Source organism: Ursus arctos, unplaced genomic scaffold, assembly GCF_023065955.2.
Source record: "Ursus arctos isolate Adak ecotype North America unplaced genomic scaffold, UrsArc2.0 scaffold_5, whole genome shotgun sequence".
Lineage (NCBI taxonomy): Eukaryota > Metazoa > Chordata > Mammalia > Carnivora > Ursidae > Ursus > Ursus arctos.
The window spans coordinates 20,114,715-20,138,443 of NW_026623067.1; the positions used below are offsets into that span (position 1 = coordinate 20,114,715).

General features: G+C 44.7%; 1 protein-coding gene across 3 annotated transcripts in view; it reads left to right on the forward strand.

The window, feature by feature from the left end:
* Positions 1-23,729, forward strand: part of TNFAIP8 (TNF alpha induced protein 8) — a 112,050-nt gene that overhangs the window by 17,499 nt on the left and 70,822 nt on the right. The window contains exon 1 of one of the 3 annotated variants that reach the window (XM_026507809.4): positions 21,637-21,864. The exons of the other annotated variants lie outside the window; for them this stretch is intronic. Coding sequence (XP_026363594.1) covers positions 21,774-21,864 — 91 coding nt within the window. The 5' untranslated portion in view covers positions 21,637-21,773. Of the gene's footprint in view, positions 1-21,636; positions 21,865-23,729 lie in introns of those variants that run through there. 3 annotated transcript variants of the gene reach the window in all.

Consider the following 23,729-nt stretch of genomic DNA (forward strand, 5'->3'; position numbering starts at 1 on the left):
TATGCGCTTTTAGAACAAGGCCGGTCTCTGTGCACTGATAGGAAGAGATCTCCAAGAGAGATTAAATAAAAAGCAAAATAATGATCTCATTATGTTTTTAAAGGCGCATTATATGTGTATGAGTGCATCAGCATTTTTTTTTTTACGGGAATGAACAATACGCTATGAAGAGTGGGGCCGTGGGTTGGAAGATTGGGAAGGAGGTTAACTTTTTCATTTGATACCTTTCCACAGTGCTTATATTTCATAGTAGAGGAGAGGATTTAGATTTCAGTTGGGTTTTTCAGGGATGCTAATAGATCTTTAGAAAAATCTGTCTAAACAGAGCCTTCTAAGCAAAAGCAAGATGTTGTCTGTAAACACTTGAGGCTATGAACATGAGGACGCCTCTCCCCACCGCACCACCTCCCTGGCTTTTACTCCATCCTCTCAACTCACAGCTCCCCAGTGATTGCATTATCCCTCTCATGCAGAATTGTCAGTGGCTGCCAACGTCCAACAAAACCAGTCCCGGAGAGCAGTAGGATGGAGCAGCAAATCATAGTCTTACGCTCTGTCTTCCGTGCATTCCGGCAGCATTCGTCAGGGACCAGGCACGGTGCTTGCTTGGGGATGTAGGTGAATGACATGCTGTTCAGAGATTACGTCTGACTTCTTGGAGCGTCACCTTAGAAGCTTCTTACTTGTGGGCGCCTGGGTGGCTCAGTCGGTTAAGCGTCTGACTTTGGCTCAGGTCATGATCCCAGGGTCCTGAGATTGAGCCCGGCATCGGGCTCCCTGCTCAGAGGGGAGCCTGCTTTTCCCTCTCCTTCTGCCCCTCCCCCTGCTTGTGCTCTCTTGCACTCTGTCTTTCAGATAAATACATAAAATCTTAAAAAAAAAAAAATCTTGTAAAAAAACTCATTGTCAGGAGTAAATACAACACCAAAGGCTCCTCGCTCAGGCCCCAAAGGACAATATTTGCTCCCCTGCCCCACCCTTCCCTGCACATTCAAGGCCAGGTCTGACCCCCATTCCTCCTCTGCATATTTCCTTTGGTCCCCATTTCTAAACTGCATTGTCCCAGAACACACCCCATTCCTCTCTGCTTTTGTCTTTGCTGGCTATGGCTCTCTAGTCTTCCAGGTCCAGCACTTCTTCCTGGATAGAATTAGACTGTCTTTCGGGATCCAGTTCAGATGTGGCCTCCACACCACCTTTCCTGGTTCTCTTCTTTGCTAGGGAACAAAAAAGGCCAGCTGTATTCTCTTCCTCTTCAGAGTAGCTCATTCTGGTCTCCCTATCTTTATAATGATTATATCACCCATGACATCTTCCTTAGTTTACGGCTGTCTGAGCTTTGCTAGATAGCCTTCCTGAGCACGGTGACTAATTCTTGTTCATCTCTGGAACTCGTCTTTGTTCCCACATTCTCAGTAAGTATGTGTTAATGAGTGACTTCATTTTTATGATTTGCCCAAGTATTATTTTACTTTCATTTAAAGGATTATTTTAGGTCAAAGCTAAAAAAAAAAAAAAAAAGGACGTTTCCCTGAAATGCACTATTATTAGCAGGTTAGACAGAGTTTCTTTCCCCTTTCAGGGATTAAACTTGGAAGTTGTAGAACTGCTGTCCCTGAAGAACGTTCAGGAAGAGACAGGCAGACATTTATCTAGGGTGGTCCGCACAATCCCCACCCTTTACGTGAGTAACTGGCTCATAAGTTCTTGTCTGCTGAGGTGAGATCTTATCCTGATAATTTTAAGAAAGCAAACAAACTACACCCACTATTAAGACAACTCCCAGCAGAGGTAAAGGAAATTTAGAAAGAAACTACAGAGTAAGGTTGTAGATGTGTGGGAGAAAACTGTTTCATTTTTCTGTTTCTTTCCATTCTTACCCACAGTTACATGGATCTATGTTATAATCCCTATTATAGCGGTGACCATAGGGTATACACAGTTTAATATTCTTGTTTTCTTTTCACATTATTTCCTGCACATTTTCCTGTGTCTTTATGGACATTTGATTCTGGTGCTCCATGAAACCATTGGAGTTCAGTTCTTTGTTGCCTTTCTCCAGCAAGGAATGGGGCATGTAGAACAGAGATGGAGCCTGGGGGAATGTCAGCATTGCATATTTTTTTCTAAAAGAAGCGATCTTATTCTGATATTGCGAGATGCACTGGAGCAAGAATAGGAACACACGGTTTGACTGAAGTTTGCAGCCCAGTAAATGAGATTAAGATCCTGAGCCGCTTTAAAACGTTTTCTTAAGTAAATACACATCTTGAAGAGATTAGACAGTTTTTCCCAAGCAATGCCTTTTTATATTTACAAAGGCCTGTTGGGAACAGCTGGAAGGCAGCCTTCCCTTATCAGCCCCAAGTTGTTTGCTAATGAATTTCAGGGCTCCAGCACTAATAGGATGGAATAATTTTACATAGAAGAATCAATCTCTAGCCTCCTTTTTCAGAAGAAACGAATCTGGCTGGTGCCTGTAGGCAATGAGGTGTGCTGTACATAAGGAAATCATTAGGGCTAACTACCAGAATCTCTTTGAGGTCTGTGCATATAGTCTCCAAAGAGAGAGTGGGGCCTTGAAAATTAACTGCCCAGAATCCTAACAAGCACTATACGTTCCTTTTTGGATCAAACCTTGCTCTGGCCTTAGGCTAAATCGACTAGATTCCTACTCCCTTTATTGACTTACAGCCCCATGGACTCCTTTTTATGATGTTAACCAACTGTCTCCTAACATGATGATATAGCTGGTTTGGGGTTCTTCATTATTTTGCTGTTTCTATCATCAGTCATAGTCGTTAATACAAATGGCAATCAAAGTAAATTTGCCTTCCTGGTCAGCTTCCCCATCAGGAATAGTATACTTTATAATTATGTTGTTTTTCTATACTTATTGTATATAATCTCTTATAATTGAGCACAGAGATGATGATCAGATTTCTTTGTGTTTCCCAGAGGGGTGACTGCATCTTGGTGTGGCTCCTATGGCTTGGTCTATAAAAGGACCCACACAAGATTGTTCCTGTTTTTCCTCTCTGTTTTAATTTTTGGCATAAAGAGAGGTATTCAGTCTTGCTAGCCACCCAGACCAGTTACAATGAGTCCCAAGGGGGACAGATCTTACGAGAAGGGCTCTGTTAGGTCCTAACTTACTCCTGAATTCAAGAGAGGACCTGCACTGGGCTGTAATCCTCTTTAAAATATTGGAGGATTCAGAAGAAATTTCTCAATGAGAAATCTATGAAATAGCTTCAGTTCCTGGGACTGGGGCCAGGGTGCCTCCGATGGGGGTGGGGGTGGGGGTTCTGCTGGGTTCGGGCTGTTTGGATGTGGCTGGCAGCAAACCTTTTAAGGCCGTTGCTGTTTATTATTGTCGGCCTCCTCCCTTCATTACCTTCTCTGACTCTGGCCTATTTATCACCTGTGACACTGCAAAGCCGCTATTGCCCAGAGATAAGTTAGGGAGGTCTGGGTGGGAGGCAAGTCCTGGGGTAGAGGTGAGGCGAGGTCCTCTGTGTTCCTGGCAGGATTTCTTAAAATCAAGGGCTGGGATCAGGCTCTCCAGATGACAACTGTTACTCCTTCCATATGACCAAGTCCTTACAGTTTAAAAAAAAAAAAAAAAGAAAGAAAGAAAAGAAAAGAAGAGAGAAGAGAAGAAAAGAAAAGAAAAAGAAAAAAAAGAATTAAAAATCACAGAACTATCCAAAGCCACTCTGAGGTCAGCCCAAGGCACAACTTCACCAAGGGTTTTGTTTTTTCTCTTCTTATCATTCAGTCAATCGACTCATGATGACTGAGTGATTTACTAAAGCTAGCAGAGAATTGAAGAACAACAAAGGAGGTCCCTTGCCCTCTGGGAAATGTTCATCTAGTTCTAAGAAAAAGGTTAGGATACAAATAATTGGAATGTGATGGAGACCACATCAAAGAGGTCGATCAGTTATCTGCTGCTGCGTAACAAATTGCCCTAAAGCTAGCAGCTAAGAACAGCAATAAGCATCTGTTATTACGTAAGTGTCTGTGGGTCTGGAATCTGGGAGCAACTTAGCTGGGCCATTCTGACTTGGATTCTCTCAGGAGTCAGTGAGTTGGCCAGGTTTGCAGACATCTGAAGATTTTTCGTGTGTGTGTGTGTGTGTGTGTGTGTGTGTGTGTGTGTACACGCGCCAGGTTTTCTCCTAAGGATCTAATTCCAAGGTGGGTCACTTGCATGGCTGCAAATCAGTGCTGGCTCTGAACCGGAGGCCTCCATTGCTCACCATGCCGTCCCCTCCACCTCCATGCAGTGTCCTCGAGACGCGGTGAATGGCTTCCCGCACGTTCAAGTAGAAGCCTCTCACGTCTTTCACGGTCAAGTCTTGAACGCCCCACACCGTCACCTGCACAATAGCTCCTTGGTTACACAACTCTCACCATCCATCATGGGTGGAGGCCACACCAGGGTGAGGATGCCGGGGAGTGGGAAGCATTGCAGGCCGTCTTGGGGACTGGCTCTCCCAAGGGGCAGAGCTCTTGTGTAGTAATGAAAAGTCAATGTTGGGGGGCCTCCGGAAGGAGGCGGACTGTGAAACGGGAGGATTTTTCAGTAGCTGGTGCGGCAGGAGAGAGCGTTGAGAAGGATGGAGCAGCAAGAGGAAGGAAGGTCAGGAAGAGACGGGTATCTGTGTGTTCAAGGAACATTTGCCAGAGCAAAGCCTGGCAAGGTAAAGGAGCCAGTGACTGTGAGGTCTCGAAGGCCAGGCCAGGGAGTTTGGACTTTCTGTGATTATCAGGGATGAGTCATGGGAAGTTTTTGAGCAGGTGAGTGACCTAATCGTTGGCCTGTTTTACTTTCATCTTTAGCTTTAGGTTTTCTGTGCCCTTCCTTCCTTTGACCCCTCTGTACCATCCAGCTTGGCAACCCTCTAATTTCGAAAATTCTGTAGCACTTCTCCGCCTGTGCCCCTTGATCCCATCCTACCTGGGACTGTTAGGTTTTCATGTTTCTGTCTTATCGTAAGTAGATTACAAGGGCCATAAGGGCCATATCTTTATCCATTTCTGTTTCCCTTGCTGTGCCTGGTGCACTGGGTGCCCAATAAATATTTGCTCACTGATTGGATAATAGCAAGCAATTACTATGTGTGCGTACAGCCCCTGCTTCTGGCCTGCGGTGCGTAATTTACAGTGAAACCTTTTTCAAAAGCGAGCAGTTTGCAGTGGATTTGATTTATGTAAGCTGGAAAAAGTGTTCTGAACCAGTTTTGTGTGCTTGGCATTTGCCAAAATATAGGAAACTTGGAATAATAGTTTTATTTTTAAAAACCCGTGGTTTATTTTCAGCTTCAAAGAGAGTTCTTAGTTTGCCTCAGTGAGGCAAGGGAAGTAATAACCAGGCACAGAGTGAAAGACAGGCTGCTTGCCTCTTTCAATAGTGAAGGGCAGGCTCATTCATGCCCATGTAAGATGTTTCTGGAATAAAGCTCTTGTTCAGAATTTGGGGCTGGGTTTTGTCTCCCTCCCCCCCCTTCCTCAGTTTGAATGAAGTGATCATTGTCCATGTGTTTTTATTGAGCAAGTCAGGATTGCACCCTAGTCCCATGAAAGCGGGAGAGGTCTGGTTTCAAGCAAGCAAAGACAGTGTTCTCTTGAAAATCTCCATCAAACAACCCAACAAGCAAAAACTCAGGAATGCAGACTCTGTTATCAAAAACCTAGCAGACCTCTGTAACCTTGAGCCACCCAGGACTTGAAGAGAGAAAGCAGACAAGGCGGCAGCAAATGAGTTTGCGGAGAGAAAGGGGTCAAGAAGAGAGTGTTTGCGGGAGGGGAAGGGGGAGCAGGCCGGAAGCAACCGATGTGCTCTCAGAGTCCCAGGAAGGCCTGGAAATGGGGGTCCCCGGGTTCCACAGAGGGGAGGCCCAGGGCCTCAGGGTGGGAGAGGGGGTGTCAGAGTCAGTAAGGAGTGAGGAGGATTCTCAAGAGAATGAAGTCCCTCCACGGCAGCTCTGGAACAAAGCAGCCAGTCCAGCGTGGGCAGCATGGTTGTTTCTGGAAGGCACAATGAAACTGATGAAAAATGAAGAAAAAAGGAAGAATGGGAAGTTCTGGGTTTGAATTCTGTCTCTGTCGCCAGTGATCTGTGAATGTAAACCAATCAGTATGTTTGGACTTCACATTCCTCGTTTGTTAAAAAAAAGGTTGGAGCAGGGGCACCTGGGTGGCTCCGTCGGTGAAGCATCTGTCTTTGGCTCAGGGTCCTGGGATCGAGTCCCTCATCAGGCTCCCTGCTCAGTGGAGAGTCTGCTGCTCCCTCTGCCCCTCCCCCTACTTGTGCATGCGCTCTTTCTCTCTCTGACAAATACATAAAATTAAAACAAAAACAAAAACAAAAAAACATTGGAACATAGAATGTTTAGGGTCCAAACTCTGATATGTTGTGATTCTACTGGGTAAACAAAGCACTAAAAACCCCAGCAATTCTACTTCAATGTGTCTACCTAAAAGAAATGAAAACATATGTCCACTCGAACTCTTCTATGCAAATATTCACAGACATATTCTACATAAAAGCCCCAGACCGGAAACAGCAAAGAGCCACCCATTGGTGAATGGATAACAAAATGTTAGATATTTACGGGTACCTGGGTGGCTCAGTCATTAAGCGTGTGCCTTCGGCTCAGGGCGTGATCCCGGAGTCCTGGGATCGAGCCCCGCATTGGGCTCCCTGCATCACTGGAAGCCTGCTTCTTCCTCCCCCACTACCCCTGCTTGTGTTCCCTCTCTCCCTGGCTGTCTCTCTCTGTGTCAAATAAATAAATAAAATCTTAAAAAAAAAATGTTAGATACTTATACAAGGGAATACTATTCAGCAATAAAAAAGAAGAAAGAGCTTTATCAGCTACGACATGGATGACCCTTCAAAAACACTACGCTAAGTGGAAGAAACTGCACGCAAGACTACGTGTTGTATGTTTCCCTTTAATTAAAGCAATGTCCAGAAAAGACAAATGTATGAAGACAAGAAGTAGATTACTGGTTGTCTGAAGCTGAGATGAGAATGGAGATTAACGGCAAGGAGGCACTTTGGGGATGATGAAATGTTCTAAAAGTGGCTCTTGGTGATGTTTGTACAACTTTCTAAATTTACCCAAATCACGGCATTGTCCAATTACAATTGTATGTGCTTCTATTGTATGCTTGTAAATTATACCCCAATAAAGCTGTAAAAAGGACAAGGTAACCAACGAGGGGTGAGAGTGGGGAGAGGTAGAAGTGAAACAAGATTGGCAATGTGTTGATTATTGTCGAAGGTGGCTAAGGAGTAACGAGGGCTCCTTATAGTCTTCTTTCTACTTTTGCGTATGTTTGAAATTTTGTGTAATAAGAGAGTTTAAAAAACCTAAGGATGAAACAAAAAAAGGCAATCACAAGCCTGTTATTGTGTGGCGGTCAGATAACACTCACAGCCTATGTTTTACATTTTACAGTGGGGAATGTTCTAGACACTCTTGGTATATGATTTAACCCCCCACTGACACCAAATCCACAGAATATCAAGTCACTTTTAATGTGTTAGCTTTTCCCGGTACCTTAGCAGGCACTTGAGAAAATCATGGTGATCGCGTCATCAGGAAGAAGGTTAAATTTTCGCAGGCGTATTCTGTTTTAGTAAGTGTGATGAATTTGGGGAAGGGTAACATTAAAGTAAAGTTTAGTTCAGGGGAAGTCTCAATCTTAGAGAAGTAGACCTTCTAAAACCATGTCATTTGTAAGAGCTCTGATAGCTGGATTTTTCTATGCCTGAAACCTAGAAGCAACATTCTATTTCATTTTTTTTTTAAAGATTTTATTTATTTATTTGACAGAGAGATAGCCAGCGAGAGAGGGAACACAGCAGGGGGAGTGGGCGAGGAAGAAGCAGGCTCCCAGCGGAAAAGCCCGATGTGGGACTCGATCCTGGAATGCCAGGATCACGCCCTGGGCTGAAGGCAGATGCTTAACGACTGCACTACCCAGGTGCCCCCATTTCATTTTTTTAAAGAATTTTTTTATTTGAGAGAGAGCGAGCATGAGTGGAGAGAGGGACAGAGGGAGAGGGAGAAGCAGACTCCCCATGTGAAACCGATGTGGGACTCAATCCCAGGACCCTGAGATCATGACCTGAGCTGAAGGCAGACGCTTAACTGACTGAGCCACCTAGGCGCCCACCTAGGCGCCCCTGAGATCATGACCTGAGCTGAAGGCAGATGCTTCACCGATGGAGCCACCCAGGTGCCCCTGCTCCAACCTTTTTTTTAACAAACAAAAATGCCCCGTCATTTTTAAAGATTAACAGATCATTTTTATATGGAAAAGAATTGGAACTGATCTGGAAGTATTAAGGCATATATTCGTAATGTACCAGAAGAGTAGTCCTATTTCTTAGGGTAAAATATATTCCAAGTATTAGCCAAGATACCAAGAGTTTTCCCACTGTGCCCTTTCCCCAGTCCGGTGTCACATCTAACTCTTTTGTATTGGGGAAAGTGGAAGAAAATGTGAATCCAAGAACTGGAGAGGGATAGATGTGCCTAGGAATTTTCCACTTTGTCCTTCGGAAAGAAGACAACACTTAGATTACATAATTTCTAAGATGCATCAAACCCTGAAATACTTTTAGTGGTTTCAGTCCTCATCTTAGCAAATAAGAGAAAAGAAGAGTTGATTATTCACTCGCTAGATATTTGGAATCAGAGGGCCAAATTTGGTGACCTGTTTGAGGTCAGATTGGCCAGTGCATTGAACTTGACCTTCAAACTATGTCCAGGTCATTTGGTTCTGAGGTGTAGATATCCTGCAACTGTTTACTGTCATCTTGTGCTCTAGAGATCCCCATGCTTTCAGGGGTGACAGCTTCAAAGGCTTATATTCCAGAGATAATCCAGAAATATAAGCATCCCTTTATTAGAGAAGATAATTTCTAGAGAACCCTGACTAGTTTTTTTCCCCCCTCCTCTGCTTCTAATATATTTCCTCTTAGTCAGTGGGTAAAAGTTAAAAATAAACATACACCTTTCTTCAGGAAGGATGGGCTAAAAATGAGTTGTATTTCTCTTGAGAAATGGTTCTCTGTGCAGAGCTGTCAAATTATTCACCCATATCAAGTGGGACCAGAATCTAATGTTCCGCATTTGCTTCACAACTTTTTCCCATGGTCTTTTTTTTTTTTTTTTTTTTTTTTTTTTTTAGACAGAGAGGGAGAGGGGGAGGAGGGGCAGAAGGAGAAGGAGAGAGAGAATCTTAAGCAGACTCCCCGCTGAGCACGGAGCCGCCTCAGGGGCTTGATCTTAAGACTCTGAGATCACTACCTGAGCCGAAATCAAGAGTCCAATGCTTAACCGACTGCGCCACCCAGACGCCTCTAGTGGTCATTTTATGAGCTCACCTGGAGGGTGTTCCTCATCCCACTGTCATTTTTTCATTGAGGTTAGCTGGATCCATGCATTCATTTCCATTCTTAATTAACACTTACAAGTGTATGATCTAAGAGGGTTCACCCACAAAAATGAAAACCCAGGACTGCAAAGCCAAGAAAGTCTCCTGTCATACGCTGAGGAGCGCAGAAGAAAAGTGAAAATATTCTTGGACTTTCTCCCTGCCCTAATTTTGCATCAGTGATGAGAGATCGCCCCTAATTGGGATTTCGAATTCTGGGTGGAGAGCTGATATTGTAAATTGTTATACTTTGAGTCATTAGTGACTATAATTTCTGTCTTCATTCATTTGGTTCTATTATATAGTTTTAGAAATCTGCTTGAAGAGCCCCACTTTGTCTCCCCTGCTTCTCTTCTCTGAGAAAGACTCCTCCTGTACTGTGGAGTCCTACAGAGCAGAAACCACAAACTAGGAAATTGGGGAACCAGGGTCTGGTTTCCTGGCAGATTCCTTTAGGGGAACAGCTCTGCAGCCAGAATAAACATTCCAATTCGGTTAGAGATAACTTCTTGGTTTTCTATTACCCGTGCCAGTGAGGTCATGAAGAATACGCACACTTTAATGAGCATTGTGTTTTGTTTAAAGTGTGTGTTGTCTGGTAGAAAATGCTCAGAGCCTGCGGATTGGGTCCCAGTTAATGTTTTGCTACTGGTAGCATATTATGCAGAAAACAGTTCAGCTCCTTTTTTTCTGCCTCTGTTCTCCCATGAGGTGTACAGTATGAGCACAACTGTGTGCTCTGGGCTGGGCTCAGTTAGATGTATCTGCCCCTCTTGTGCATAAATGCAACTGTGCGTCTTGAGTTGAAGCCCAGATCCCTCAGAGATTGGAGACAGTACTTTCTCTTCCGCCATCTTGTGGGTGCAAGTGAGTGAAGTAAATCCAAAGCGATAGATAACAGCATGAAATCAGAAGGTTGAATGCTTGCTTTGAACAAATAGAACAGAACGGAAAAACAAGTTGAGTTTAAGTAGCAGTTTCTCAGGGTGTGTGCTAAGGAAAAAGAGTAATCACAGGAGCAACAGGAACTGATGGGGAGAAAGAGTGAACCTCCCTGCAAAGGGGCACATGCCTTAATGAGATGGTCACCCTTTCCGCAAGTTCTTATGGGTCACATTGTTTAAGCGAATCTGATAGTAAGAAGTAAATACAAAACAGCCACAATTAGTTTCTGGCACCTTGTGCAATAGTCCCCCCACCCTGCCCCATTGTTAAGGGGTGAAATATTTTACCTAAGTAAATTTACCAGGTAAGTGTCAACATTTCAACCAGTTTGAATGGAGATTTTTCTCAACTTGTTTCTTCTCTATAATTAGAGACACTGACCTCCCTGGCTCTTCCTCCTGAGGGCTTGAAGGATTTTTCTAGGAGACAAATCCCATTCTGTCGTTCCCCAGCTGGAAATTCTCAGAAGTGTTTTCAGGATCAAGTTCAAACTCCTTCACCTAACATGATAAAGGTCTGATGATCTGCTTCTAGTCCAGCTTCCCAGCCTCATTTCCTTGCCCTCTTCCAAAGATACTCTGTGCTTCAGCCGTGCTGAACTATTTCTTATGGTTAAATGAATCTAAACTTTTACACATACTGTTTCTTCTGCTTGGATTGCCTGACCTTCATTTGGCTGATTCCCCTGAACTCAAGCTTTGAGATGCCTCCAAGTGCGCCCCCCCCCCCCCCATAAATCCAGTTTCCCCCAGGGCCTCTATCACAAACTTACTCCTCTGCTGTAAATGTGGGATTCCTGGCCTGCCTCCCCAACTAACCGTCATAATACAGATGATTCTTGGCCTACCTCACTGGGTTACATCCCGGTGAACCCATCATAAGTTGAAAATACCGTGATGTCGAAAATGCATCTAGAACACCTAACCCACTGGACATCCTAGTTTAGTCTAGCCGACCTGAAACGTGCTCAGAATACTTATGCTTAAATCAGTCCACAGTTGGGTAATGTCCTCTAAGACAAAGCCTCTTTTATCATTAAGTGTTGAAGATCCCGTGTAATTTATCAGTTACTGCTCTGAAAGTGAAAAATGGAATGGTCGTGAGTGTATCGGTTGTTTACCCTGGTGATCGTGTGGCTGCGTGGGAGCTAGGGCTCCCTGCTGCCGTCCAGCATCTCGAGAGAGTATCACACACACAACACTAGTCCGGGAAAAGATCAAAATTCAAAATTCGAAGTACGGTTTGTACTGACTGCTATCACTTTAGCATCATCGTGAAGTTGAAAAATTGTCAAACCATCCGAAGTTGGGAACTGTCTGTCTCTAGCGTTTATTGAGCAGTTACTAAACACTGGGTGCTTTTCTGAGAGTTTTATTTGTATTAACTCATTGAATCCTCACAGGAACCCTTTACGTTAGAAACTATTGTTTTCTGCACCTTAAAGATGAGTACACTGGGTCACGGGATGCTATTCACCTTAACCAAGGTCTTGCTGCTACCCGCTGGTGTGAGGAGGGTTTGCTCCCAGCCACACTGGCTCCACGGCATCACCCACAGCACCGACTGCCCCTGTCTGCAGGGGCTGGGTCCCTTGTTAGGGCGCCCAGTGGGCATGTCATGTTGATAGGAATGAATGAATGAGTGAGCGCCATGTTGCACTGTGAGCTCGCACAGCCTGGATGGCGTTTAAAATTCTCTTTAAGGGCTCAGTCGGTTAAGCATTTGCCTTCAGCTCAGGTCATGATCTCAGGGTCCTGGAATCAAGCCCAGCAACGGGCTCCCTGCTCACTGGGGAGTCTGCTTCTCCCTCTGCCCATCCCCTCTCCCCCAGCTTGCGTGCTCTTTTGCTTTCTCTCTCTCAAATAAATAAATAAAATCTTTAATTAATTAAAATTAAATTCTCTTTAACTTGACTGCCTCCTCATAGGTGATTATCAGGTTTTGGTGTGACCCCTACTAGTCTCACTGAGTCTCACTCTTACTGCTCACTGAGTAGTAAGAAAAATCTTTCTTGTCTTCTTACTTAAACACAGAGTGAAGTGCCAAGAGAGGAGAGCTTGTGTGTATGTGTGTGTGTGTGTGTGTGTGTGTGTATGTTGGCAGGGGGAGGGGGTATGTAGAATGTTGACTGCAGCAGAAGGTAGTGATGACCTTCTGGAAACTTCTGGCCCTTCATGACCCACAGGGGAAACCTGAACCTTTTCCCTACTGCAACTCAAGGCAAAGTCCTTAAAGCCTTCGAAATCCATACCGAATATGATGTGTAGGCGTCACCATTACTGTCTCGTTGGGAATGTTGTGAGATCAAGGACCACGATTACATGAACTCACTTCTATCAGATGAAAGTAGCATAACTGCCCCCGGTTTTGTTTTGTTGTTGTTGTTGTTGTTTTCAGGGAATAACTTCTTTTCAATACACTGACCATATCCTTTTAGAAATTATTTTCAGTCATCTTCTGTTTAAATCTGGCAGCATAGGTTTCTCTTTTGGACGCATCAGGAAGCCAATCAACACATCTCTGTTTAATACAATTTAACGTAAATGATTGGTTTTCTAAATTCTAACCCTGGGCTTGAAACTGCATCGCAGCAGAACAGACAAGTCCTGAGGAATGGTGAGGGGGAAATTATCTTTGAAGGAGGACATATAATTAAATCATTTGCAAGTAAGCCAGTGCACTATGCCTTCTATCATGATGCATGGAGAAAATAACCCCACATTACTTAGAGGGCATGAGGTAAGCTTAAATCTTTAGACTTCAGCTGAAACACAGAGGAAGAACCATTTGAAGTGTAAATTCTGGAATGCTGAGCTCCCAGTTACAGGCTCACCCCATGAGCAGAATCTTAATAAGCTGGTCTGCAGAAGATAATGGGAGGTCTGAGAAAATATAGGGTATTTAAGGCATCTTTTTGATACTCATATTAAGGGTTCCTCCTCTTAAAAAGTAACTGATTTGGGGGGGGGGCTCCTGGGTGGCTCAGTGGGTTAAACATCTGCTTTTGGCTCAGGTCGTGATCTCAGGGTCCTGGAATTGAGCCTGAATGGGGCTCCCTGCTCAGTGGGGTGTCTGCTTCTCCCTTTCCCACTGCACCTCCTTCCTGCTCATGCTCTCTCTCTTTCTCTCTCTGTCTCAAATAAATAAAATCTTTTAAAAAAACGAAAAGGAACTGATTTTTTAAGAGAGCTTTTTCTTCACCGAATATATTGGAGGAGGCATGTGTTTCCTGAGATGTAGGTCCTTCCTGTTTGAATGGTAGTATCACTTCTAACTTTAAAAGTCATTTGGAACGAAATTGGTGAAACTCTGCTGCCTCAGATCTACTTTTCACAAATTATTAGGGTTGCCCACCTTGGGTCACGAATACAGATATTCAAGTCATGAGAGCGCAGGCCACTGTTGGACAGTTTGTGGGAATTACTCTCCCTTTGACCTGGGTGGGCCAGAGGAATCTGCATTCTCACCAGCCTCCCCTGGTGAGAGTAAGGATGGAGGGACCACAGGTGGGAAACACTGGCCTAAGGTCTTCACCTTCTGGGGGTTCTTCCGGGCCCCAGACTACCTGTGCTTGGGTCCTGGCTGCTGTGCTTCTGGCTGCCAGCTTCTGCTGGCTGTGCTTGGCCAGATACTGTCTTCCCCTCCCCCTCTCTCCCTCCAAGTAGAACCCTTGCTCTGCTTTGCTGAGCCATCTTTCCAGAGGACAGGAGTTTTCTGAATTTCCAACCCTCTCCACCCTCACCCAGCAAGGACACCAGGCTCTAGCTTTTAGCGAGACTTACTGGGTGATCAGGAAACAGAGAGGAAGCAAAACTCTACTAGGTGCTCAGAACTCCTTTTAGTGAAGGTCCCCTTTCTTTCATCCTTGCTTTTCATTTTTTATAAAATAAAGTCTCATGGGGGTGGTTTTCCCAAAAGGGATGGCCTGTCAGTGGTTGTCCAAGGAACTTTTAGAAACCTGAAACTACTTAACACTTGGTTTGTTACATTTTTATTTGGAAATAACATGTGTTTAACGAAACACCCCAAAGCTTAAGGAATATAAGGTAAAGTAAAATAAAACAAATAAAATATCTTTCCCTCCCCTTACTTTAGAGTTACAAGTAGCTTTCCGGAAAGTTTCTATGCGTCTATGTATCTACATGTGGGATCATACTAGTGTATTTCATGGGCTCTAAGGTGCCATTGATTGTATAATATACTCCAGTTTCACGGATGTTGAGATATGAAGAAAAGTGTGTTTTACAGGTGATAAAATATAAGCATTACTCTTCTGAGACTCACGTTTGTTTTACTTCATGGTATTCCATATTCCACATCTGCATTCAGATGCATACTCTGTAGTCCCAAATTATGAATGTATCATGATTTGTTTAAGAATTTCCTTATTATCGAATATTTATAATACTTAAAGGTTTCCGTATTCTACATCATCTTGCAGAAAACATCCTTGTTTGTATGTCACTGTATACAAGCAGTTCTATTTATACGGTAAGTTTCTAGAAGTGGAATTGCTGGATCAAAAGGTGTGCACACAATACGTTTTTTGGGTGCAACTTTTTATAAGACTCTTTGAAGACCAGGGGCTCCTTATGTTTTCAGAGTTGGAAAGGAACCCAACACACAGATGAATAGCTTCTGCCAGGGTCCTTTGTAGAGAGAATTTCTGGAAAGGTGGGTAGACACGCTAGTTAAGCATCTATTTTTTTTTATCCATTCAGACCACAGTCTTTCACTTCTGAGGTGCACATTTTTCATTTGTAAAGCAATTCTCAACTGGGGATACGTTGTAAAATGGATGTATACAGGTCAGGTAGGAGTCCTTCCCCCAGAACACCTGCTAGGGATGCCTGGGGGGCTCGGTGGGTTAAGCGCCTGCCTTCGGCCCAGGTCACGATCCCAGGATCACGGGATGAAGTCCTGCATGGGGCTCCTTGCTCAGCAGGGAGTCTGCTTCTCTCTCTGCCTCTGCCGCTCCCCCCTGCCTGTGCTCTCTCTCTCTCTGACAAGTAAATAAATAAAATCTTAAAAAAAAAATACACGTGCTAGTAAATTGTGTAGCTTACAATCAATGGCATTTTGGAACTGACGAAATACGATGTAGTCAAGTGTATGTGTTTGTATGTAGATGCCCTTCCAGACTTCTTTGGAAATGATTCTTATTCTGTTTTAATGATGAAAATGAGAAGTTTTATTCTTTTCCCATTGAAGCAGTCTTGGAAACCCGCCAGAGTTTTTCAGACTCCCTGTTTTTATCAGCAGCGACTACTCTCCTTTAGAATTTGCACCTGTAATTTGAAAGCCAGTCTTCTTTTACTAAAGAGCCCTATTTCAAGGAAAAATAGAGTCGTAAACAGCAGCTTGACAAACAGTGATGCCATGTCACTTGGAGTTACAGAATTTAGAAGCGGATTCCAGCCCCTACCCCTAACTTACAGAGGAGGAAGCTTCTTGGGGCCCAACACGTGGTATTTTGTGCCTCTTGCTTAACTGAGAATAGATAGAAAAATAATATTATTAAGTGAATGTGGCTGAGCTCAAGGGCACCCTTGAGTCAGGAAATGATAGCTTTGGTGCAGATGACAGCATTCTCCCCTGTCCTGCTGACTTCCTGGCGGTCTTGTACCTGTGAGCTCTCACAGGGCCACGGCCATTATCTCTCAGGGGCTTGGTGTGGGCGAATCAGCCCCTCACATCTGCCTTTCCCTTTCTGTTTACTTAGGTTTGAGATCTGTATTTTCCTCTCTACCCCTCTTCCTCCGTCCTTACTTTTTAGTTTTCCAGCTGGTGTGCAGTTCACCTCCCTCTTGGCACCAGAAATCTTCCATGACATCACGGATGGCCTTGGTCCTGGTCTTAAACAGTCGGCACTTAATAGATGTTCTTGGCTGCCCTAGCGGTCCTGGCCTTTCTTCAGGCCATTCTGAGAGTGCCCTGGTGGGGTGTCTGAGCTCATGTGTGCTCCTCTCTGCTCCACGGAAGTCGACTCATTTTCTATCTGGTTATCTCTCCTCTGCCTGGCCAAAAAGCAAGGGCAGCTATGCACGTGTGTGATAAAAATTGTTGAACTGCTTCTCATTAACGGTCAGCTGGTATTGTTGGAGACAGTTATTTACATGTTCAGTTGCTTTTTGTCAAATACAAAGATCAAAGACCTTTTCTGCAGTTTCCTCCCCTTCTCAAACCACAGTTTCCTTCCTCTGTCTTCAAGGCCTCTGCAGCTTACATTCGAATTCTACTTTCTCACCCTGAGTGGCAAATAATATCTCCGTCGCACCAACAGGACATGTGGGCGCTACATCGGTCGCTGCTCCGTACCTCTGAGCGGTGCTCTTGCAAGGTGCTGAGAGGGCGAGTGAGAAGTCTCTCTGTCTTAAGGGAGATAAGTGTTAATGGAGGTGTGCCTTGCTAGTTTTCGACTTTTCTGGTGACGGACCCTTTGGAGAATCTGTGGCGAGCTTGAGGGTGGTGGGGTGATGCTTGGTAACCAGGGAGAGCCGTGGTTCACTCTGGCACATTCTCCAAAAGTGATCCCCCTTCAAGAGTTGCTTAAATAATAGGTTAACAAGATAGCTCTCGAGACTAATGAAAAGATGACAGTAAGATTGCTCTGCAATAGGTAAAGACCAGAGATGGGCAGGGCCACCCGTGATTGAAGCAAAGGTGATGAAATGGGAACATGTTATTTATTTATTTATTTATTTATTTATTTATTTATTTAGATTTCATTTATTTCAGAGAGAGGGAGAGAGCACAAATGGGAGAGACAGGCAGAGGGAGAGGGAGAAGCAGACTCCCCGCTGAGCAGGAAGCCCGACACAGGGCTCCATCCCGGGACCCTGGGATCATGACCCGAGCTGCAGGCAGATGGTTAACCGGCTGAACCACCCAGGCGCCCTGAAATGGGAACATTTTAAATGACCCTCCCAGGAAAGACACAGCACCCCAGACTCGGGCCATTCTGATACCCTCATAGTACACCCAGCGGTTGCTAGGGGTCTGTGGGTCTCGGGTTAGAAAGATCTGCTCTCCAGATTGATGGAAGTCACTTGTGGGCCCAAGAAGCCCCGAGCTGACCATTATCTGAATTTGAGCCGATACTTCCCAGACGTGCATAACTTGGCCAGTCAAGTTACTTTGCTTCTTTTAAGCCACTGGTTTTCCATCGAAGGTGGAAAGAGAGAATCAGGCGCACAGGATTATGGGAGGCCTAACTGGGGATAACCTGAATAAAACACCTGGCACATCGTGGGATTTCAGCAGTTGGCTGTTCTTTTCCCCTCCTCTGTCCATCTTTGCTTTAGTGTAGAGAGGTTTTCTGCAAGGAGATGGATTCCTGAACAACAGTTATCACTTACTGCACTGAGGTGAATTCTGTCTCTCAGGACGCACATGCTTGGGCAGAAATTAGGAAATAAAGTCACTTTTAAGACCCCCCTCCCCCGCCCACCCTCACCAAACACACAGACAGGATGCCCCTGGGGGGCACTGTCTCAGAAGACTGGAAAGGTGTGGGGTCACCCTAGGAGGGCCCAGGGGGAGGGAGCCCCTGTGCTCCCTGTCAGAAGTTGACCCTCTTCCCAGGTCAGTAAGTCCAGCAGGGGACACACCGCTGGGAAAGGCCCGAGTCTGGAGGATTACAGCACAGCTCTCCACAGTGGAAGAAAGGAAGGTCTCAGAAATCTTGGAGAGTAGAGAGAACCAGATTCGGTCATGGCAAAGCCTAGTCTTGAAGGCTGATGAAAATGCTCTGAGAGCAGGGATGCCCCTTCCCTTCCTTCTCCTCCTTTTCCTTCTCTCTTCTCCAAAATCCACTTAGGAGTTTTTGAACAAAAACATTATACTCCAAACGCTTAAACATTCCTAGCTTTGTTTGGTGTTCATTTTAAAGGGAACAAAAGGGGGAAATGACAACATGAATTTTGAAAGGTTAAAATGAGTATTAAGAACCTAATGAATGAACCCTTTTCGATCCACTGGATGGGATAGGAAAATAGCAAACGTGGAGTAAAATTAGTATGGAGTGTTGATGAAGGGACCTTGTGGGCAATCACTCAGGAAGGAGAAACAAAGCTCTGGTTTGTGGGGTTTGGGTATTAAGCAGAGGAATAAAAGTACCCAAAGACCTGTGGGACCTCTCAGGCTGGGCAGAATATGACTTCAGTTGTTCTCCAGGATGATTACAAAGTTCAGAACTGGCTTCCTCATGGCACAGGGATTCTTATCCAGTTTCCACCATGTCCGTCCTTAAAAACCACTCCTCCCATCTGTGATTCTCTTTTTTTCTGCATCCTTTCTATTGCATTATTTTTCTGGGCTCTTTTTGTTGTGGAAAATAGATGTAGCGTCATGATATGGGCTATTGAAAATAGCAATCGCTGATAACCTTGTAATTATAACTCAGGATCGGTTTAAATGGAACTCTTATCTAGAACATTTTGAATGGGAACCCAGGCGTTACGTTTATCAGAAGGAACATGTTAGGTAACTACAGAGCGGTACCGGGTCCATGTGCTTTGGGGTGTCGTTTTTTACTTATCTGATAGGCAGACTTTGACAAAGCCCAGGGTTGGAGGGAAAGTGGGAAATAGGCATTCTCAATCTCAAACACTGTTGAGAAGATTGCAAGTTGGCACGCTTCCGGGGAGCAGTCTGACAATACTGTAGTATCACGATTGAAAAGACCCAGCGATTCCACTTCCAGGCATTAATTCTTCTGTAATAATTGGACGCATGCATGGATGTATCATGTTCAGATGCGTTCTGAGCTTAGCCACTGCAATATTACATGGGATAGAAAAAATTGAAAAGGGCCTAAATGATCATCAAATTTAACCAAACCTAATTGAACTACGGTTAGCTTAGTTGTGACCTTGCCAGACGACAGAAAGAAGAAAGAACTGTGCATGCTTCTTTTAAATTATGTGATTGTGTATTAAGAAGTGGCTTAAGATGGAGTGATTTTAGTTGTTACATATGAGCAGAACGTGATCCCTGTGGTTAAGAAGTTGCTACTCTGCCTGGAAGACAAGGCTTAAGCACATGACACATGTTCCTGTATCTCGTATAACTTGTGAAAGGGCTAAATTGCAAGGCGGGGACTGGATTCATTTATTCAACAAATAATCTGAGCGCTTACTGTATGCTAGGCATTTGTATGTTAGGTCTGGGGTTAAAATCAGGAGCCAAGTTTAGGTTTGCACACTGTAGACAGAGTCATTAGTTCAAAAGCAATTAGCATGCAACATAATAGAGGCAAGGGGCACGGTATAGCGTAGTGGTTAACAACAGCCCGTGCCCGGGCGCCTGGGTGGCTCAGTTGGTTAAGCATCTGACTTCAGCCCAAGTCCTGATCTCAGGGTGGTGGGATCAAGCCGTGACCAATGAGCAGGGAGTCTCCTTGTCCCTCCGCTCTTCTCCCACCACCACCACCACCCCACCCTCCCCCCGCCCCCCGCCGCCGGCCGCGCGCATGCTCCCAGGCACTCTCTCACTCAAAAAACAAACAAACAAAACAGCCTGTGTCTATTTTGTTTACCCATGAATCTTCAGCAAATAGGACAGGATCTGTCTAATAGCAAACATTCAGTCATAGTCCAGCTTTCTCATCAGTTATGTTCTGTAGGATGTTTCTTTCCGTCCATGGCTCTGTCTCCCTTGCGTGAACAAAAGCTGGGGTTTCCTTGACAAATGCTAGGTCAGGTCAGGCGGGATTGTGTTCTGCAGGAGTTCTTATTTTGATTCTTCAAGAAGGGTGCTGGATACAGTCCGTCGCATTTACTAAAAGTCCTCTGCGCATTAATGTGTGTGGGCCTGGCGTCTCCGGGAATGATCGATTTGGCCATACAAAGTCCTATGGAAATCTGGAGAGGGAAGACTCCAGGAGTATAGGAAGCTGGTCCATCTCTGGCACCTGAAACAAGGCTTAGCACTGCTTACTAAATTTTTAGGGGGAGGAGACCACCCCAGATCCAAAGATCGGAGTGTCCCAGTAACGTAGTTTTGCCTTAGGCTTTATACATATATATGCATAAATACATCCATACGTATATACATCCACTCACACACGTGTGGCTAAATGAATAAATGAATGCAAGAAAGGATTCAAAGTGAAGGAGATAGTACTTGACTCATCTGTGGAGAAGGGGACCCTCAGAGCCAGGACACAGAGGTTGGTATGAGCAGTGTGTTTGTGGAACGTCGTGGAAATTGGTCGGATTGAGTGATTCCAAACAGTTGATTCCAGTTTCCAGTTGGAATTGGAAATTGCTCTAATCCTAGAATTCTGCGGTTTTATAGTGGGAAATAGGAGAACACTGACCACTTTCTCTAAGATCTGAGCAAAAGAAGCTTTCAGCCTTCAGGGTGTGCAGAACAGTTCGGATTATCAGACAGAGGGAACTGTTGTAGATTTTTGACCAGAAGAGGGACAGCTTGCAAGTGGCATTGAAAGAAAATTGGGCATCTGTGCGCAAGGTGGATGACTGTTACGGAGGCCAGCTCAGAGGCACTTGCCAATCCAGGAGTGAGAAATGAGAGTCCTCGCAAGGAAAATAGGGCACTAGGGGGACGCTTGAAAGAAGAATCAGTAAAGCATGGTGAGTGTGAGGGGTCAAAGCTGAACGCCAAGTTCACTGAGGCCGAAAACAGAAAGAGACCCACACAGTGCCCTGTGGTCCCGTGGAAGGAGTCTGAGACAGACTCCGGATATTATGCCTCTTCTCTATGTTTGGGAAATTCACTCCTGACCTAGAGTTTCAAACCCAAATCAGTGAGAGCTTGAGATATTCACGGTTGGTGGAGTTCAATCACTGATTTGGGTTCTTTTTGGAGAACCCGGAGAGACAGCATTATACGGTGGGGAAGAGCCCGGGCTTTGGTGTCAAAGAGAAATAAATCAGTGCTGGTTTTGCCTTGGCTGAGTTTCTTACACTGCGTAAGCCATGGAGGAGGCTAGGAAGGACAGTATTGTCCTGTCTATTGAAGAGGGACTGTAATAGCATCTCCTTTACGGCGCTGGCGGCGAGATAATGTGTGCACGGCGCTTAGCAAACCGTTCAGTAGTAAACACTCAAACACTCAGTCATGTTTGCTGATGCTTACTATTCCTGAACTGGGAGAAGAATCCTTGTCCCATGTGTTTGCATGTGTGTGTCTACTTGGTTTTTTTTTTTTTTTTTCCTAATTAAAGAAACAGCAGTCAATCTGTTAGTATAACCGGTAGGCTGGCACAGGGTCGATAGGGAGGCCGCTGCCAGACTGGCACTTGGGGGGAACCGTGCCCTTGGGGGCCATGGTGTGCCATTCTTTGCAAAACTTGGAACCAGGCCCAGTGTTGTTGAGCAGACCAAGGAGGCGGGCAGGGGATGCCAAGTTGTAACAGCGAGGAAGGGAGAATTTCCATGTTCGCGGTCATGGAGCTTTTGCACGGGAGTCCAGGTTTACCCTCCGCTCCAGGTAGGTCCCTGGCCACATCATCTGCTGAGAGGATGACCCCCCTCACCCACCCACCGACCCAGGACTTGAGTGACTTCCCATGAGAGTTCTCTGGGTTTCTTCCCAGCCCACAGATTGTCTATGTGTTATTTTTAATGAACTCAGCATTTCTCCAAGGCTTGGTTTAGTGGCACTCGTTAAAAAACTGTCTTCATGGGACAGCTGGCGTTTCCACCCTGTGAAGAAATAGTTCTGTGTTTCCTACCTCTGAAGCTTGGTTTCTCTCTCCATCCCCCACACTGTAGAGCGTTGTGAGAGGCAGTGTTGGGATTCCAATAAATCTTTATGCTCTAGTTCCCGTCCAGTCAAAAGGGAAAAGAAATTTGCAGGTCAGAGCTACAGTTAACCTGTTTTCTCTGTTTCCTCTGCTTTTTTCTATTTACTTTCATCATAGTCGATTCTGATACCAAGATAAGGACTACTCGAATTTGGGGGAATAGAAGGCATTTTGGTGTTGCGTGACATGGATTTGGGACTTACTTGGTGTCACTGATGTACTCTAGGGCACAGATTCTCGTACTTCTCTGCCTCTCCTGCCCTGGACCTAGCCCAAATGAACTAAATCACAATCTCTCAGGGTGAGACTTGAAATCAGTATTTTTGAAAATCCCTTGTGTGCTTCCTCATGTGTAAGTAAGAACCAAAGCTTTAGAACAGTAGCTCTTAACCAGGGGCAGTTTGCCCCTCCCCCGACTTCCTCCCCCTCCCCCCCCACCAAGGGATGTTTGGCAATATCTGGAGATATTTTTGGTTGTCACAACTAGGGGAAGGGTGTGTTACTGGTATCTAGTGGGTAGATGCTGCTTAACATTTTACAATGCACGGGATAGCTCCACTGTAACGAATAATCAGGCTCAAAATGTCAAGAGTACTGCGGTTGAGAATCAATGCTCTGGAATCACCAGGCTGAAAATATAGGATATGCCAGAGCAATGTATATGCCCATGGTGAGGAAATCACAGCCTGTAGAAGTTTACATTTTTGGCCCCCCAGCAAGATGAGGAAAGGGATATGGCTCCGTGAATACCTCTCCCCTTGAGTCTCTTCCGCGCCTGCTGTCCTGGTCGTCCTATGATGTGGTCCAGTGATGTGGTCCTGGCCTGTGTTTGTAGCTGGTGCACCTCCTGGTTCTAATTTTGGGGGCAGGATCTCTTCCTTTGGTTCCACAAGTTGATTGTTCTTGAATGGTTTGGAAGGAGACCAAAGGTAGGAAAATTAAACCCATAAAAATTAGCCAAAATAAATGATTTCAAAATAAGCTTGTGAGATGCTTGTTTTTTTACTATGAAGTTTTCTAAAGTGAGGGAATAAACCATTTGAAAGTGGTTATGCATGGGTTCTAAAAAATCTGATTTTATGTGCTGTTAAGAGTTCTTTGACTTTTTCTTTCCTTTCCACTGGAAAAGAGGAGGCTAGGAAAGGCATTTTTTTTGTTTTAGCACAGTATGGTTTTCCTTGATTGTGAGACATTCTGGAACACTTTTATTTTTTTTATTTTTATTGTTTTTTTTTTTATTTTAAAGATTTTATTTATTTATTTGACAGAGACAGAGACAGCCAGCGAGAGAGGGAACACAAGCAGGGGGAGTGGGAGAGGAAGAAGCAGGCTCATATCAGAGGAGCCTGATGTGGGGCTTGATCCCACAACGCCGGGATCACACCCTGAGCCGAAGGCAGACGCTTAACCGCTGTGCCACCCAGGCGCCCCTGGAACACTTTTATAACAGATTAACTTTAACCTGTATTTATTATATCGAATCATTAATCTCATGAACTCTGGCTTACTCTGGACACATCCAAGTTTCCACTTGTGACACACTAAAAGA